Below are 14,598 nucleotides of genomic sequence, written 5' to 3'. Positions count from 1 at the left end.
AGGAGGGTATGAAGAAAAGGCATATCATGAAAAAAATGGAGCCCTGGCCACATTCTTGGCCTCCTCTCGTATGTGTCATATTATATATGATGATTTTTCAGTACCAATTTAACTCCAAACTCCCAACATTTCAGCAGACAGGTGAAATGGGTGGGCAGGATCAAAGGGACCAATTGCCACATCATCTATCATTGGTTAATGGCTATCTACCTATTATTGGCTCATAGTGATCATTGGCTATTTCCATCTTGAGAGAGGATGCCCAAGCTCTGAGAATATGTGGTATCAGAACCTATGTTGGAAGATTCAGAAAAATCCAGTGCATGGCTTTCCAATTCATTCCTTTACTTCTTTTACTTCTTTACTTTTACTTCTTTATTTATTTTAGTAGCCAAATGAAACACAATTCTTAATTTATTCATAAAACTTCATTTGTTTCCCAATTTTGGCAAAGTGTTATTTTTTTTAACTTTCCAATCTTAATATGTGACCCAGCTCCCTCTCTCTTCTCTTGTTACTAACATGTTATACTTGCCTATTGTTGTTTCCCGATTTCCTAATTCCCTATCTTACATTCTTAGTAATATGTGGATTATTGAAAATGTTGATAGTGATTTTAATTCAAATGAACAGGCTCTTAATATCCCTCATAAGAAAGGTACACATACACAATTTTATCTATCACTTCAGAGGTCAGAGCCACCTTCAAGCTTAAGTTTGGATACCCTGAGATGCCAGACGCCCTGGGTTAACAATGTTGTGCATGGATAATTTTGCAACATTACAAGTTATTTTAAAGACAGAAGACTCTGAATCAGGGAAAATTAATTACTCTTCTTCTAAGTTGAGAACTTGGTGTTTTATCAAATGACCTGTGTCCTACATACCTCATCAATAAAATGAGGTGATATTTTCACTTGGTGTGTGTATTCTTCTTAGCTCCAATTATTAAAGGTTCCATAATTCCAATTGCTAAATGGTATTAATTCATAACTCTGTACTATTCAGTAATATATCTTATCCTTCTATAGACATTTGAAATTCCATGCTTTGAACTTTTAAGAATACCGTAGGGATGGCCACAGAATATGTATATTCATCAGAGAATGATCATATTATTGTATCTTAGGTCAGATAGATGATAGCTTGATAGATAACTAGCTGGCTAGCTAGCTAGCTAATTAGGTAGATAGATAGATATGTAGATAGATCAATCATCAAAACAGGGAAGCAGTGAATTAATAATTGCAATGTTCTAAAATCTTTTTTTTTTTTTTTTTTTTTTTGTGGTATGCGGGCCTCTCACTGTTGTGGACTCTCCCGTTGCGTAGCACAGGCTCCGGACGCACAGGCTCAGCGGCCATGGCTCACGGGCCCAGCCAATCCGCGGCTTGTGGGCTCTTCCCGGACCGGGGTACGAACCTGCATCCCCTGCATCGGCAGGCGGACTCTCAACCACTGCGCCACCAGGGCAGCCCTAAAAATCTCTTAAATATTCTATTAAGATTAAGTATTTTATATATATTATCTAATTTGATCCTCATAAAATTTTGCGTGGTAGTACAATTTGATTTGATAGATGAAGAAATTTAATTTCAGAGAAATTGACATTCTTATAGTCATATAAACATGACTCAGTAAGTGGTGGAAATGGAATTCAGACCATGACCCATGACTCAGCATTTTCACCAGCAAATTTACCTTAAAAAGAGTGTTTGATTAAAACAAACAAACAAAAATGTGAATAAGTAGTAAAACATAGGTTGTAATGTTTAATTTTAACACAGAATTTTTCAGTCAATCGTAGGTACGAAAACAGCATCCCATGTAATTACCTGAGGTGGAAGCAGGGGCAGTCTTATAAAGGCCAGAAGCATACTCAAGTCATTGCATCTCCTCTGCATGTCATATTTGACCCACATCATTAATGCATGGAAGATGGTTTCTTCATCGGGGACATTGACATCATCACTGGCCAGGAGTTTATGGAGCTCCTCAGCTGGAAGCAGTAAAAACTCTTGATTTCTCATAACTTCCATTATGTTTTCCTACAGGGAGAAAAGAGCTTGGCATAAATTCGACCTTGGTTTTATTTAGCTAGCACAGCACCTCAGAAAGAAATGGGAAAAGTAGTCATCAACCTTCGTTCTCATTATACCATAATCCTTGAGACTTAATCCTTCAGAAACTAAAAGCTGTTAAGATGAAAGCATTGTAATTGTAATTGAAGTGTAAATGTATCCAAGACAGCACAGATCTTGTAATAAGTGGAGGATTATAATGTTGAGCTTTGTTTTGCAGGCAGAATATAAAGTGATTAAACGTTCAAGTTTCAAGAGGACTGCTAGGTAAAATTTGGTGAATATTAAAAGAATAGAATTTCAACTTTTAAAAAACTTGACTACATATACATCAATCAGAAAGTGGGAATAAAATTACACAGAAGTAACACTGTAAGCTGTATCATTGTTTATTCAGAAAGGGAAAAAGAGAAGAGGTAGGCCATAGGTATCAAAAAATCCCATATGTTTCACCCTTTTATTATCTCTCAAACCTCCCTCCTCGCATGACAGTTTTTCTGGCTTAATTCAGAGTCCCATTTTTCTTGCAGATTGCTGCCATACTCACCTAGTTACTCTGCCTGATTCTACCCTTAGCTTCTCTACTTCAATGTGCCCATGGCACTACTCTAAAGTTTTTGTTTCATCTTGCTTTTTTTTTTGTTCAAATCTTTTGGTTAAACACACTGGTTCTTCACAATCTGACCTCTTCCTTATTCTAACACTTCATTTCCAAACTTACTGGCACATCAGCCACAAAATTACTCTACCTTCATTTTGCCTTATCCTCACTCCATTGCTTAAAATGACTATTAGCCACCTTGTTTTCCTAATTTGTGTCATTTTTCAAGATTCAATTCAAAAATTAAATATGGATAGGATATATATATACATATATATATATATATATATATATATATATATCTCCGGTGTTCTCTGTTCACTCCCATTTGATTTGGCTGCCTCACCTTCTATTCATGCACAGTGCATGCTGTTTACATCTATGACACAGCAGTTACCAAACTGCTACCTAATCTTTGGTGCACTTAGGAATCTTATCACAAGCTTTAAGCTCCTTGAGACAAAGACTTTGACATTTAACCTTTCATATCTAGATTCTGGACATAGCAGGTGAACAGTACTTGTTGAATAGATATATTGATCCTTGTAGAGAAGAATAGATTTTGGAAATAGTACAGAGCAGTGCAGTGTTTTTCAAACACTTTTAAAAAACTACTTGTCAAAAATCTTCTTACATTTCATCACAAAGTCTTCTGTGTCTGATAAATGGTTAGAGAAGACAGAGATTTGACTGTTGGCCTTCACTTGTGTTCCACCTTCTTCTGTGTCGCCTGAGACAACTCCAAGGAATATATAACTAAGGCTTCTCAGATGGTAGCTTTAAAGCCACAGTTGTGGCAGAAATCTCAGTAGGATGGTTATTTTAGGGTAAACCTGAAGTAGAGTGGGACTAGATCTCTTCCCCAAAGGGCATTGTGACTATGCTAAAACATAGCAGAAGAGTCAGCAAGTGCCCATTAATCTGTATGTCAGAGCAGATTCAAACCCGTTTTCTGAAGAGACACTTGACCTATGTTATGACTGTATCCTTAGAAATGAATCCAAGGCGTGAAGTGCCTTCAGCTTTCACAAAAGCAGTCAACTTTACTTTTAGGTCATTGGTTATTTTCTTTACCTTTAAATGACATCACATAATAGCTGATTTCATGAATTTTTTTCACCCCCTGTGTTTCTTCTGTGTCTAATACGGTGCTGTGTAAATTATAGATGTCCAATAGCTATTTGCTTAATGAATGAACTGTGTGCCCTGAGATTTAGTGCCACCAAATTTCTCTAAAGAGCTACAATAAGATAAAGAAGTTTTTGAAGAATCTTTAAAGGACTTTTTGTCCATCTATTTTTCCAGTTATTCAAAAATCTATGTGTCTATTAAACTACACACAGAATTATATAGCTAGACCATCAGTATATAGCGAGGGGTACCATAAAAAAGCAGCTCTATGAAACTGTCAACAGTGTCTATCATAAAGATATTGTTCGAGGCATATTTCATTATATTTTACAGCGTTCTCTTTATGATGACCCTTGGGAGAAATTTCTTTTAGGTTTTAGTAGCAGGAATAATTGCACTTCTCCTGAGTAAATTGGTTTGCTTTTATCATGGATGTAAATTATGAAATTGATCAGATTTCTCTTTTTATTTGGCCTCTAGAAAACTTAGAGTCAAATTGAAATCTAGCTGATAGGAAGGCTATAGCCTTTTATAATTTGATTTCTTTTTCAGACAGTTCTGACAATAGCTTCATTTAATATCACTACAGCAGATTTTCTTTTTTCTTCTTTTATTCTTGCACCTAATTTAGATTATATTCTTATAATTTTGTATCTTTATAAATTATACTACATCTTTTGGAAACAAGCAATGTTGTTTGTAGATATTACTATAAATAAACTGGGCATTAGAACACAGTATCAGATATTACTGAATCTATCACACTGATGCATAGATTATATTGCCTTTTTTTTCTTTATATACGTTGGAGTTCTAAAGGTCCCTTAGCTCTTTTTTCTTTTTTTCTCCATCAAGTCTCCTTTGAATGATATCTTGCCTAATATTCCTGTGTTATTTGCAATCTAGCTTCTGGAAACTATTTTATTTTCATTATCTTTTATTCACTGAAGAATAAAAAATACCAATTCACACTAGTTTCCTTATACATAGCTAATTCCTTGTTGTCTGAGAAGATCAAGTAATGAGAAGCATCAAAACTCTTTGGCCTGTTTACTTTTTGTACAATACCTTTATTTTAAGTTTATTCAATCATTCATTCTACACAGACTTATTGAACACCTAATATTTGGTCCTGTATAATTGTAGTGAGGAGAACAAAATGGATGTGCATCAAAAATCTTACCACACATGGGACACCTAGACAATGTGCAAAGCCTAGAAAATGACTGTCATCAAGTCTGTAAAAGCTTGTTTTTCAAATGGACCTAGAATATTAGGTAGGAGTATAAATTAGAAAATAAGAAACAGAAAGAAATGTATTCTGACCGGGGAGACCATATGAACAAAGGCACATAATATGGTATGAAGTGCCATGTTGGGTATGTCAACTTGATTGACAATGAACGCAGAAAAAGTCGTAGAAATTAATATTGAAAGTGTAATTTAGACCATATAATGGAATAAGTTTATTGTAAAACTTTAACAGTCTCTCCATTAAATGGGAATATCTGTGTACATACATCTTTTTTTTTTACATACATCTTTTACATATAGCTTGAAATATTCATTTTAAAGATTTTACCACCAAATTTAAGTTGCCACTGCATAAGATACAACATAAGACAATAATCCATATTAATTACATAAATAAAGACTAAAGTATACTATTTTTGCTACTTCATAATATTTTAAATAATTTTTCTAGCTATAAAAATTCATAGTTTTGTTTTATTCTAAGTAGACAGATATTACCATTTTTAATGATTATTTCCTGAATTTGACATAAATGTATTTTCTAATATTCATTTCCCTCTGTCTCTTAATTCTATTATTGTTTTTCCCTCATCTTATTGTTACTAATATATCAAATAGCAGTAATTCATTTGATATTCCATTAGAAATTCATTTTTTTACACCATTTAAAAAGTTAGATAACAATTAATGGTAACATCAAGTCAAGGAAGATGTAAGTAAATTCCTTCAATTGTCACATTTTAGTTATTGGTTTAGTTTAAACTATGGATATTAAAATGTATTAATGATCAAGTAAGTTTAACATAAACTTTACTGTTGTTCACAACACATTATCTACTTATTATGGTTAACTCAAGGAAAACTCACTGCTATGAAAGTCTACTGAGATAAAACCTATGTCTCACCATCTTGCACTTTGCAACTAGTGATCAGTTAGAGGAACCTCCCAATCACTGTTTTAAGCATTATGGTGGGAAGGTTAATCCTTTGACAGACGAGTATAGAATCTCTGGCTTGATTTCAAATCACCAGAGGGTGTGGAATTTATTTATTTGCCATTTAAAAAGTTATTGGTTAAGAAGATGAATACTTAGGAAGCTCATACTGTCAAATAAATGGAAAACTGAAAGGCAAGCCTAGGAATTGGTTACATCTACTGGTTGAGGCATATTATCTAAGTATGAAAAATGTAAATTTTTGGTCTAAAGTTATAGGATTATAAAGTTATAATTCCATCAGCATCCTATGCCAGCAAAGCTTTGAGAGTTTCTGATACATGTATCATTCTACTATTGTCAGGAGATTGAAACATGCATCTCTTGACTCCTGAAGCAGTGTCTTTTCTGTTACAACATGTACTGGATTGAATAGTGTTTCCCAAAACTTCAAGTTCACTTGGAACCTCAGAATGTAACCTTATTCGGAAATGGGGAATCATTACAGATGTAATTACTTAAGGTCTTACTGGATTGGAGTGGGCCCTAATCCAATGGCGGGGTGCTTAGAGGAAAAAACTAGGAGAGATGTAGTCATACAGTGAGGAGAATCCCACAAGAAGACAGAGGAGACACAGGGGGAAGAAGGCCATGTGAAATTGGAGAGACAAAGATAAAAGTAATACTGACACAAGACTAAATAATGAAGAGAGCTTTACCTCCTCTTCCTCAAACTCACATGGTATCATCTTCCTGGACAGAGATTCTTCATAAAATCTAGTCAAATTATATTGAATACCAATGTCATTAGTGTACGTGAAGGTTAGAATAAAATCCTTCTTCAAGAAAGAGCTAGATTGCAACCCTTGTATAGTGGCTACATTTCCTCCTACCTGTACCATCATCTCTTTGATGACTGAAACTGGTCTTTTACCTGTATATATGTATTAAGCCAAATGGAAACTCATTTTCATAAGGCAGACCAAATAGGAGTTGTTTGTTCACTTTTTCTACTTTACTATAAGATTTTCATAGTAATTCTTTAAAGGACAAACTTCTAGTGTAGAGAAAGTTTCATTAGTAATCAAAAACTGAAAATCAAAATGAAAATAATATAGCACTTTAGCCTATTAAGGTTGCAGTGATTTCAAAACAATTATGAACAGTACTTCTGAAAGCATGAGTTGATATGCTACCTTTGAAAAGTGATTGTCATGGTGCATCATGACAATTTAACCCAAGAACTCCAGTTCTAGGAATCTTTCCATACATATATGAAGAAAAAGATATATATATATATATAATATATATATATATATAAACACACACACATATACACACATATATACACATGTGTATATATGTATATATATATATATATGCTCAATTATTCAATACAGCATTACTTAAAATAGTAAAAAATATAAAAAGCTAATAAATTTTCCCATCCCAAAAATTGAGTGAAAAATAAAATAACACAGTGAACAATATTTCACAGAAATATAATAAAAAATTTCACAATTTGTATGAAAACACAAAAGACCCCGAATAGCAAAATCAATCTTAAGAAAGAAATATGGAGGGGGGACCTTGAAGATGGCGGAAGAGTAAGACGCGGAGATCACCTTCCTCCCCACAGATACACCAGAAATACATCTACACGTGGAACAACTCCTACAGAACACCTACTGAAGGCTGGCAGAAGACCTCAGACCTCCCAAAAGGCAAGAAACTCCCCACGTACCTGGGTAGGGCAAAAGAAAAAATGAAAAAGCAGAGACAAAAGAATAGGGACGGCACCTGCACCAGTGGGAGGGAGCTGTGAAGGAGGAAAAGTTTCCACACGCTAGGAAGCCCCTTCGCGGGCGGAGACTGCGGGAGGCGGAGGGGGGAGCTTCGGTCCACGGAGGAGTGCACAGCAACGGGTGCGGAGGACAAAGCGGGGAGATTCCCGCACAGAGGATCGGTGCCGACCGGCACTCACCAGCCTGAGAGGCTTGTCTGCTCACCCGCCGGGGCGGGCGGGGCTGCGAGCTGAGGCTCAGGTTTCGGTTTTGGACGGAGCGCAGGGAGAGGACTGGGGTTGGCGGCTTGAACATAGCCTGAAGGGGTTAGTGCACCACGGCTAGCCGGGAGGGAGTCCGGGGAAAAGTCTGCACCTGCCGAAGAGGCAAGAGACTTTTTCTTCCCTCTTTGTTTCCTGGTGCGTGACAAAGGTTTAAGAGCGCTGCTTAAAGGAACTCCAGAGATGGGCGCGAGCCGCGGCTAAAAGCGCGAACACCAGAGATGGGCGGGAGACGCTAAGGCTGCTGCTGCCGCCACCAAGGGGCCTGTGTGCGAGCACAGGTCACTCTCCACACCTCTCTTCCGCGGAGCCTGTGCAGCCTACCACTGCCAGGTTCCCGGGATCCAGGGACAACTTCCCCGGGAGAACGCACGGCGGGCCTCAGGCCGGTGCAACATCACACCAGCCTCTACCGCCGCAGGCCCACCCCGCACACAGTGCCCCTCCCTCCCCCCGGCCTGAGTGCGCCAGAGCCCCCGAATCAGCGGCTCCTTTAACCCAGTCCTGTCTGAGCAAAAAACAGACACCCTCCGGCGACCTACACGCAGAGGCAGGGCCAAATCCAAAGCTGAGCCCTTGTGAGCTGTGAGAACAAAGAAGAGAAAGGGAAATCTCTCCCAGCAGCCTCAGAAGCAGCGGATTAAAGCTCCACAATCAACTTGATGTACCCTGCATCTGTGGAATACCTGAATAGACAACAAATCATCCCAAATTGAGGAGGTGGACTTTAGGAGCAAGATTTATGATTTTTCCCCCTTTACCTCTTTTTGTGAGGGTGTATGTGTATGCTTCTGTGTAAAATTTTGTCTGTATAGCTTTGCTTCCAACATTTCTCCTAAGGTTCTATCCGTCCCTTTTTTTTTTTTCTAAATAAGTATTTTTTAATTCAATAAGTTTATTATACTTTATTTTATTTTGACTGTATCTTCTTTCTTTCTGTCTTTTTTCCTTCTTTCCCTCCTTCCTTCCTTCCTTCCTCCCTCCCTCTCTCCCTCCCACCTTTCTTTCCTTCTTTCCTTCTTTCTTTCTTTCTTTCTTTCTTTCTTTCTTTCTTTCTTTCTTTCTTTCTTCCTTCCTTGCTTCCTTCCTTCCCTCCTTTCCCTATTTCTTTCCTCATACTTCTACTAATTCTCTCTACTTTTTCTCCCTTTTATTCTGAGCCGTGTGGATGAAAGGCTTTTGGTGCTCCAGCCAGGAGTCAGGGCTCTGCCTCTGAGGTAGGAGAGCCAACTTCAGGACACTGATCAACAAGAGACCTACCAGCTCCACATAATATCAAACAGTGAAAATCTCCCAGAGACCTCCATCTTAACACCAGCACCCAGCTTCACTCAATGACCAGCAAGCTACAGTGCTGGACAACCTATGCCAAACAACTAGCAAAACAGGAACACAACCCCACCCATTAGCAGAGAGGCTGCCTAAAATCATAATAAGGCCACAGACACCCCAAAACACACCACCAGACGTGAACCTGCCCACTAGAGAGACAAGATCCAGCCTCATCCACCACAACACAGGCACTAGTCCCCTCCACCAGGAAGCCTACACAACCCACTGAACCAACCTTAGCCACTGGAGACAGACATCAAAAACAGCGGGAACTACGAACCTGCAGCCTGCAAAAAGGAGATGCCAAACACAGTAAGATGAGCAAAATGAGAAGACAGAAAAACACACAGCAGATGAAGGAGCAAGATAAAAATGCACCAGACCTAACAAATGAAGAGGAAATAGGCAGTCTACCTGAAAAACAATTCAGAATAATGATAGTAAGGATGATCTAAAATCTAGGAAATAGAATGGACAAAAGGCAAGAAACAGTTAACAAGGACCTAGAAGAAATAAAGATGAAACAAGCAATGATGAACAACACAATAAATGAAATTAAAAGTACTCTAGATGGGATCAATAGCAGAATAACTGAGGCAGAAGAACGGATAAGTGACCTGGAAGATAAAATAATGGAAATAACTACTGCAGAGCAGAATAAAGAAAAAAGAATGAAAAGAACTGAGGACAGTCTCAGAGACTTCTGTGACAACATTAAATGCACCAACATTCGAATTATAGGGGTTCCAGAAGAAGAAGAGAAAAAGTAAGGGACTGAGAAAATATTTGAAGAGATTATAGTTGAAAACTTCCCTAATATGGGAAAGAAAGAGTTAATCAAGTCTAGGAAGCACAGAGAGTCCCATACAGGATAAATCCAAGGAGAAATACCCAAGACACATATTAATCAAACTGTCAAAAATTAAATACAAAGAAAGCATATCAAAAGCAGCAAGGGAAAAACAACAAATAACACACAAGGGAATCCCCATAAGGTTAACAGCTGATCTCTCAGCAGAAACCCTACAAGCCAGAAGGGAGTGGCAGGACATACTGAAAGTGATGCAGGAGAAAAACCTGCAACCAAGACTACTCTACCCAGCAAGTATCTCATTCAGATTTGATGGAGAAATTAAAACCTTTACAGAAAATCAAAAGCTGAGAGAGTTCAGCACCACCAAACCAGCTTTACAACAAATGCTAAAGGAACTTCTCTAGACAAGAAACACAAGAGAAGGAAAAGACCTAGAATAACAAAACCAAAACAATTAAGAAAATGGGAATAGGAACATACATATCGATAATTACCTTAAATGTAAATGGACTAAATGCTCCCACCAAAAGACACAGATTGGCTGAATGGATACAAAAACAAGACCCTTATATATGCTGTCTACAAGAGACCCACTTCAGACCTAGAGACACATACAGACTGAAAGTAAGGGGATGGAAAAAGATATTCCATGGAAATGGAAACCAAAAGAAAGCTGGAGTAGCAATTCTCATATCAGACAAAATATACTTTAAAATAAAGACTATTAGAAGAGACAAAGAAGGACACTACATAATGATCAAGGGATCGATCCAAGAAGAAAATATAACAACTGTAAATATTTATGCACCCAACATAGGAGCACCTCAATACATAAGGCAAATACTAACAGCCAAAAAAGGGGAAATCCACAGTAACACATTCATAGTAGGGGACTTTAACATCCCACTTTCACCCATGGACAGATCATCCGAAATGACAATAAATAAGGAAATACAAGCTTTAAATGATACATTAAGCAAGATGGACTTAATTGATATTTATAGGACACTCCATCCAAAAACAACAGAATACACAGAATAATAGAATAACAATAACACAGAATAACAATAACACAGAATAACAACAGAATACACAGAATAATTTTTCTCAAGTGCTCATGGAACATTCTCCAGGATAGATCATATCTTGGGTCACAAATCAAGCCTTGTTAAATTTAAGAAAATTGAAATTGTATCAAGTATCTCTTCTGACCACAACGCCCTGAGACTAGATATCAATTACAGGAAAAGATCTGTAAAAAATACAAACACATGGAGGCTAAACAATACACTACTTAATAATGAAGTGATCATGGAAGAAATCAAAGAGGAAATAAAAAAATACCTAGAAACAAATGACAATGGAGACACAACGACCCAAAACCTATGGGAAGCAGCAAAAGCAATTCTAAGGGGGAAGTTTATAGCAATACAAGCCCACCTTAAGAAGCAGGAAACATCTCGAATAAACAACCTAACCTTGCACCTCAAGCAATTAGAGAAAGAAGAACCAAAAAAACCCAAAGCAAGCAGAAGGAAATAAATCATAAAAATCTGATCAGAAATAAATGAAAAAGAATGAATGAAACAATAGCAAAGATCATTAAAAATAAAAGCTGGTTCTTTGAGAAGATAAACAAAATAGGTAAACCGTTAGCCAGACTCATCAAGATAAAAAGGGAGAAGACTCAAATCAATAGAATTGGAAATGAAAAGGAGAAGTAACAACTGACACTGCAGAAATAAAAAAGATCATGAGAGATTACTACAAGCAACTCTATGCCAATAAAATGGACAATCTGGAAGAAATGGACAAATTCTTAGAAGTGCACAACCTGCCAAGACTGAATCAGGAAGAAATAGAAAATATGAACAGACCAATCACAAGCACTGAAATTGAAACTGTGATTAAAAATCTTCCAACAAACAAAAGCCCGGGACCAGATGGCTTCACAATCAAATTCTATCAAACATTTAGAGAAGAACTAATACCTATCCTTCTCAAAATCTTCCAAAATATAGCAGAGGGAGAAACACTCCCAAGTTCCTTCTACGAGGCCACCATCACCTTGATACCAAAACCAGACAAGGATGTCACAAAGAAAGAAAACTACAGGCCAATATCACTGATGAACATATATGCAAAAATCCTCAACAAAATACTAGCAAACAGAATCCAACAGCACATTAAAAGGATCATACACCATGATCAAGTTGGGTTTATTCCAGGAATGCAAGGATTCTTCAATATACGCAAATCTATCAATGTGATAAACCATATTAACAAATTGAAGAAGAAAAACCATATAATCATCTCAATAGATGCAGAGAAAGCTTTTGGCAAAATTCAACAGCCATTTGTGATAAAAACCCTCCAGAAAGTAGGCATACAGGGAAATTTCCCAAACATAATAAAGGTCATATATGACAAGCCCACAGCCAACATCATCCTCAATGGTGAAAAACTGAAAGCATTTCCACTAAGATCAGGAACAAGACAAGGTTGCCCACTCTCACCACTCTTATTCAACATAGTTTTGGAAGTTTTAGCCACAGCAATCATAGAAGAAAAGGAAATAAAAGGAATCCAAATTGGAAAAGAAGAAATAAAGCTGTCACTGTTTGTAGATGACATGATACTATACATAGAGAATCCTAAAGATGCTACCAGAAAACTACTAGAGCTAATCAATGAATTTGTTAAAGTAGCAGGATACAATATTAATGCACAGAAATCTCTGGCATTCCTATATAGTAATAATGAAAAATCTGAAAGTGAAATCAAGAAAACACTCCCATTTACCATTGCAACAAAAAGAATAAAATATCTAGGAATAAACCTACCTAAGGAGACAAAAGATCTGTATGCAGAAAATTATTAGACACTGATGAAAGAAATTAAAGATGATACAAATAGATGGAGAGATATACCATGTTTTTGGATTGGAAGAATCAACATTTGAAAATGACTCTACTACCCAAAGAAATCTATAGATTCAATGCAATCCCTATCAAACAACCACTGGCATTTTTCACAGAACTAGAACAAAAAATTTCACAATTTGTATGGAAACACAAAGACCCCAAATAACCAAAGAAATCTTGAGAACGAAAAACGGAGATGGATGAATCAGGCTCCCTGTCTTCAGACTATACTACAAAGCTACAGTAATCAAGACGGTATGGTACTGGCAAAAAAACAGAAAGATAGATCAATGGAACAGGATAGAAAGCACAGAGATAAACCCACGCACATATGGACACCTTATCTTTGATAAAGGTGGCAGGAATGTACAGTGGAGAAAGGACAGCCTCTTCAATAAGTGGTGCTGGGAAAACTGGACAGGTACATGTCAAAGTATGAGATTAGATCACTCCCTAACACCATACACAAAAATAAGCTCAAAATGGATTAAAGACCTAAATGTAAGGCCAGAAACTATCAAACTCTTAGAGGAAAACATAGGCAGAACACTCTATGACATAAATCACAGCAAGATCCTTTCTGACCCACCTCCTAGAATAATGGAAATAAAAACAAAAGTAAACAAATGGGACCTAATGAAACTTAAAAGCTTTTGCACAGCAAAGGAAACCATAAATAAGACCAAAAGACAACCCTCAGAATGGGAGAAAATATTTGCAAATGAAGCAACTGACAAAGGATTAATCTCCAAAATTTTCAAGCAGCTCATGCAGCTCAATAACAAAAAAACAAACAACCCAATCCAAAAATGGGCAGAAGACCTAAATAGACATTTCTCCAAAGAAGATATGCAGACTGACAACAAACACGTGATCTTATGCTCAACCTCATTAATCATTAGAGAAATGCAAATCAAAACTACAATGAGATATCATCACACACCAGTCAGAATGGCCATCATCAAAAAATCTAGAAACAATAAATGCTGGAGAGGCTGTGGAGAAAAGGGAACACTCTTGCACTGCTGGTGGGAAAGTGAATTGGTTCAGCCACTATGGAGAACAGTATGGAGGTTCCTTAAAACACTACAAATAGAACTACCATATGACCCAGCAATCCCACTACTGGGCATATACCCTGAGAAAACCATAATTCAAAAAGAGTCATGTACCAAAATGTTCATTGCAGCTCTATTTACAACAACCTAAGTGTCCATCATCGGATGAGTTGATAAAGAAGATGTGGCACATATATACAATGGAATATTACTCAGCCATAAAAAGAAACGAAATTGAGCTATTTATAATGAGGTGGATAGACCTAGAGTCTGTCATACAGAGTGAAGTAAGTCAGAAAGAAAAAAACAAATGCCGTATGTTAACACATATATATGGAATTTAAGAAAAAAAAAATGTCATGAAGAACCTAGGGGTAAGACAGGAATAAAGACGCAGACCTAC

General features: G+C 37.0%; 1 protein-coding gene across 2 annotated transcripts in view; it reads right to left on the bottom strand.

The window, feature by feature from the left end:
* Positions 1-14,598, bottom strand: part of KLHL1 (kelch like family member 1) — a 379,998-nt gene that overhangs the window by 135,300 nt on the left and 230,100 nt on the right. For both annotated transcript variants that reach the window (XM_027092284.1, XM_027092285.1), the window contains one exon: positions 1,836-2,048. In XM_027092284.1, the coding sequence (XP_026948085.1) occupies positions 1,836-2,048 (213 nt within the window). The remainder of the gene's footprint in view (positions 1-1,835; positions 2,049-14,598) is intronic.

The sequence above is a fragment of the Aethalodelphis obliquidens genome, unplaced genomic scaffold (genome assembly GCF_003676395.1).
Source record: "Aethalodelphis obliquidens isolate GAN/ISIS:26980383/991018 unplaced genomic scaffold, ASM367639v1 scaffold76, whole genome shotgun sequence".
In the NCBI taxonomy this organism is placed as follows: domain Eukaryota; kingdom Metazoa; phylum Chordata; class Mammalia; order Artiodactyla; family Delphinidae; genus Aethalodelphis; species Aethalodelphis obliquidens.
Note: the sequence above shows the minus strand (reverse complement) of the source record. Positions and strands in the feature narration are given on the sequence as shown.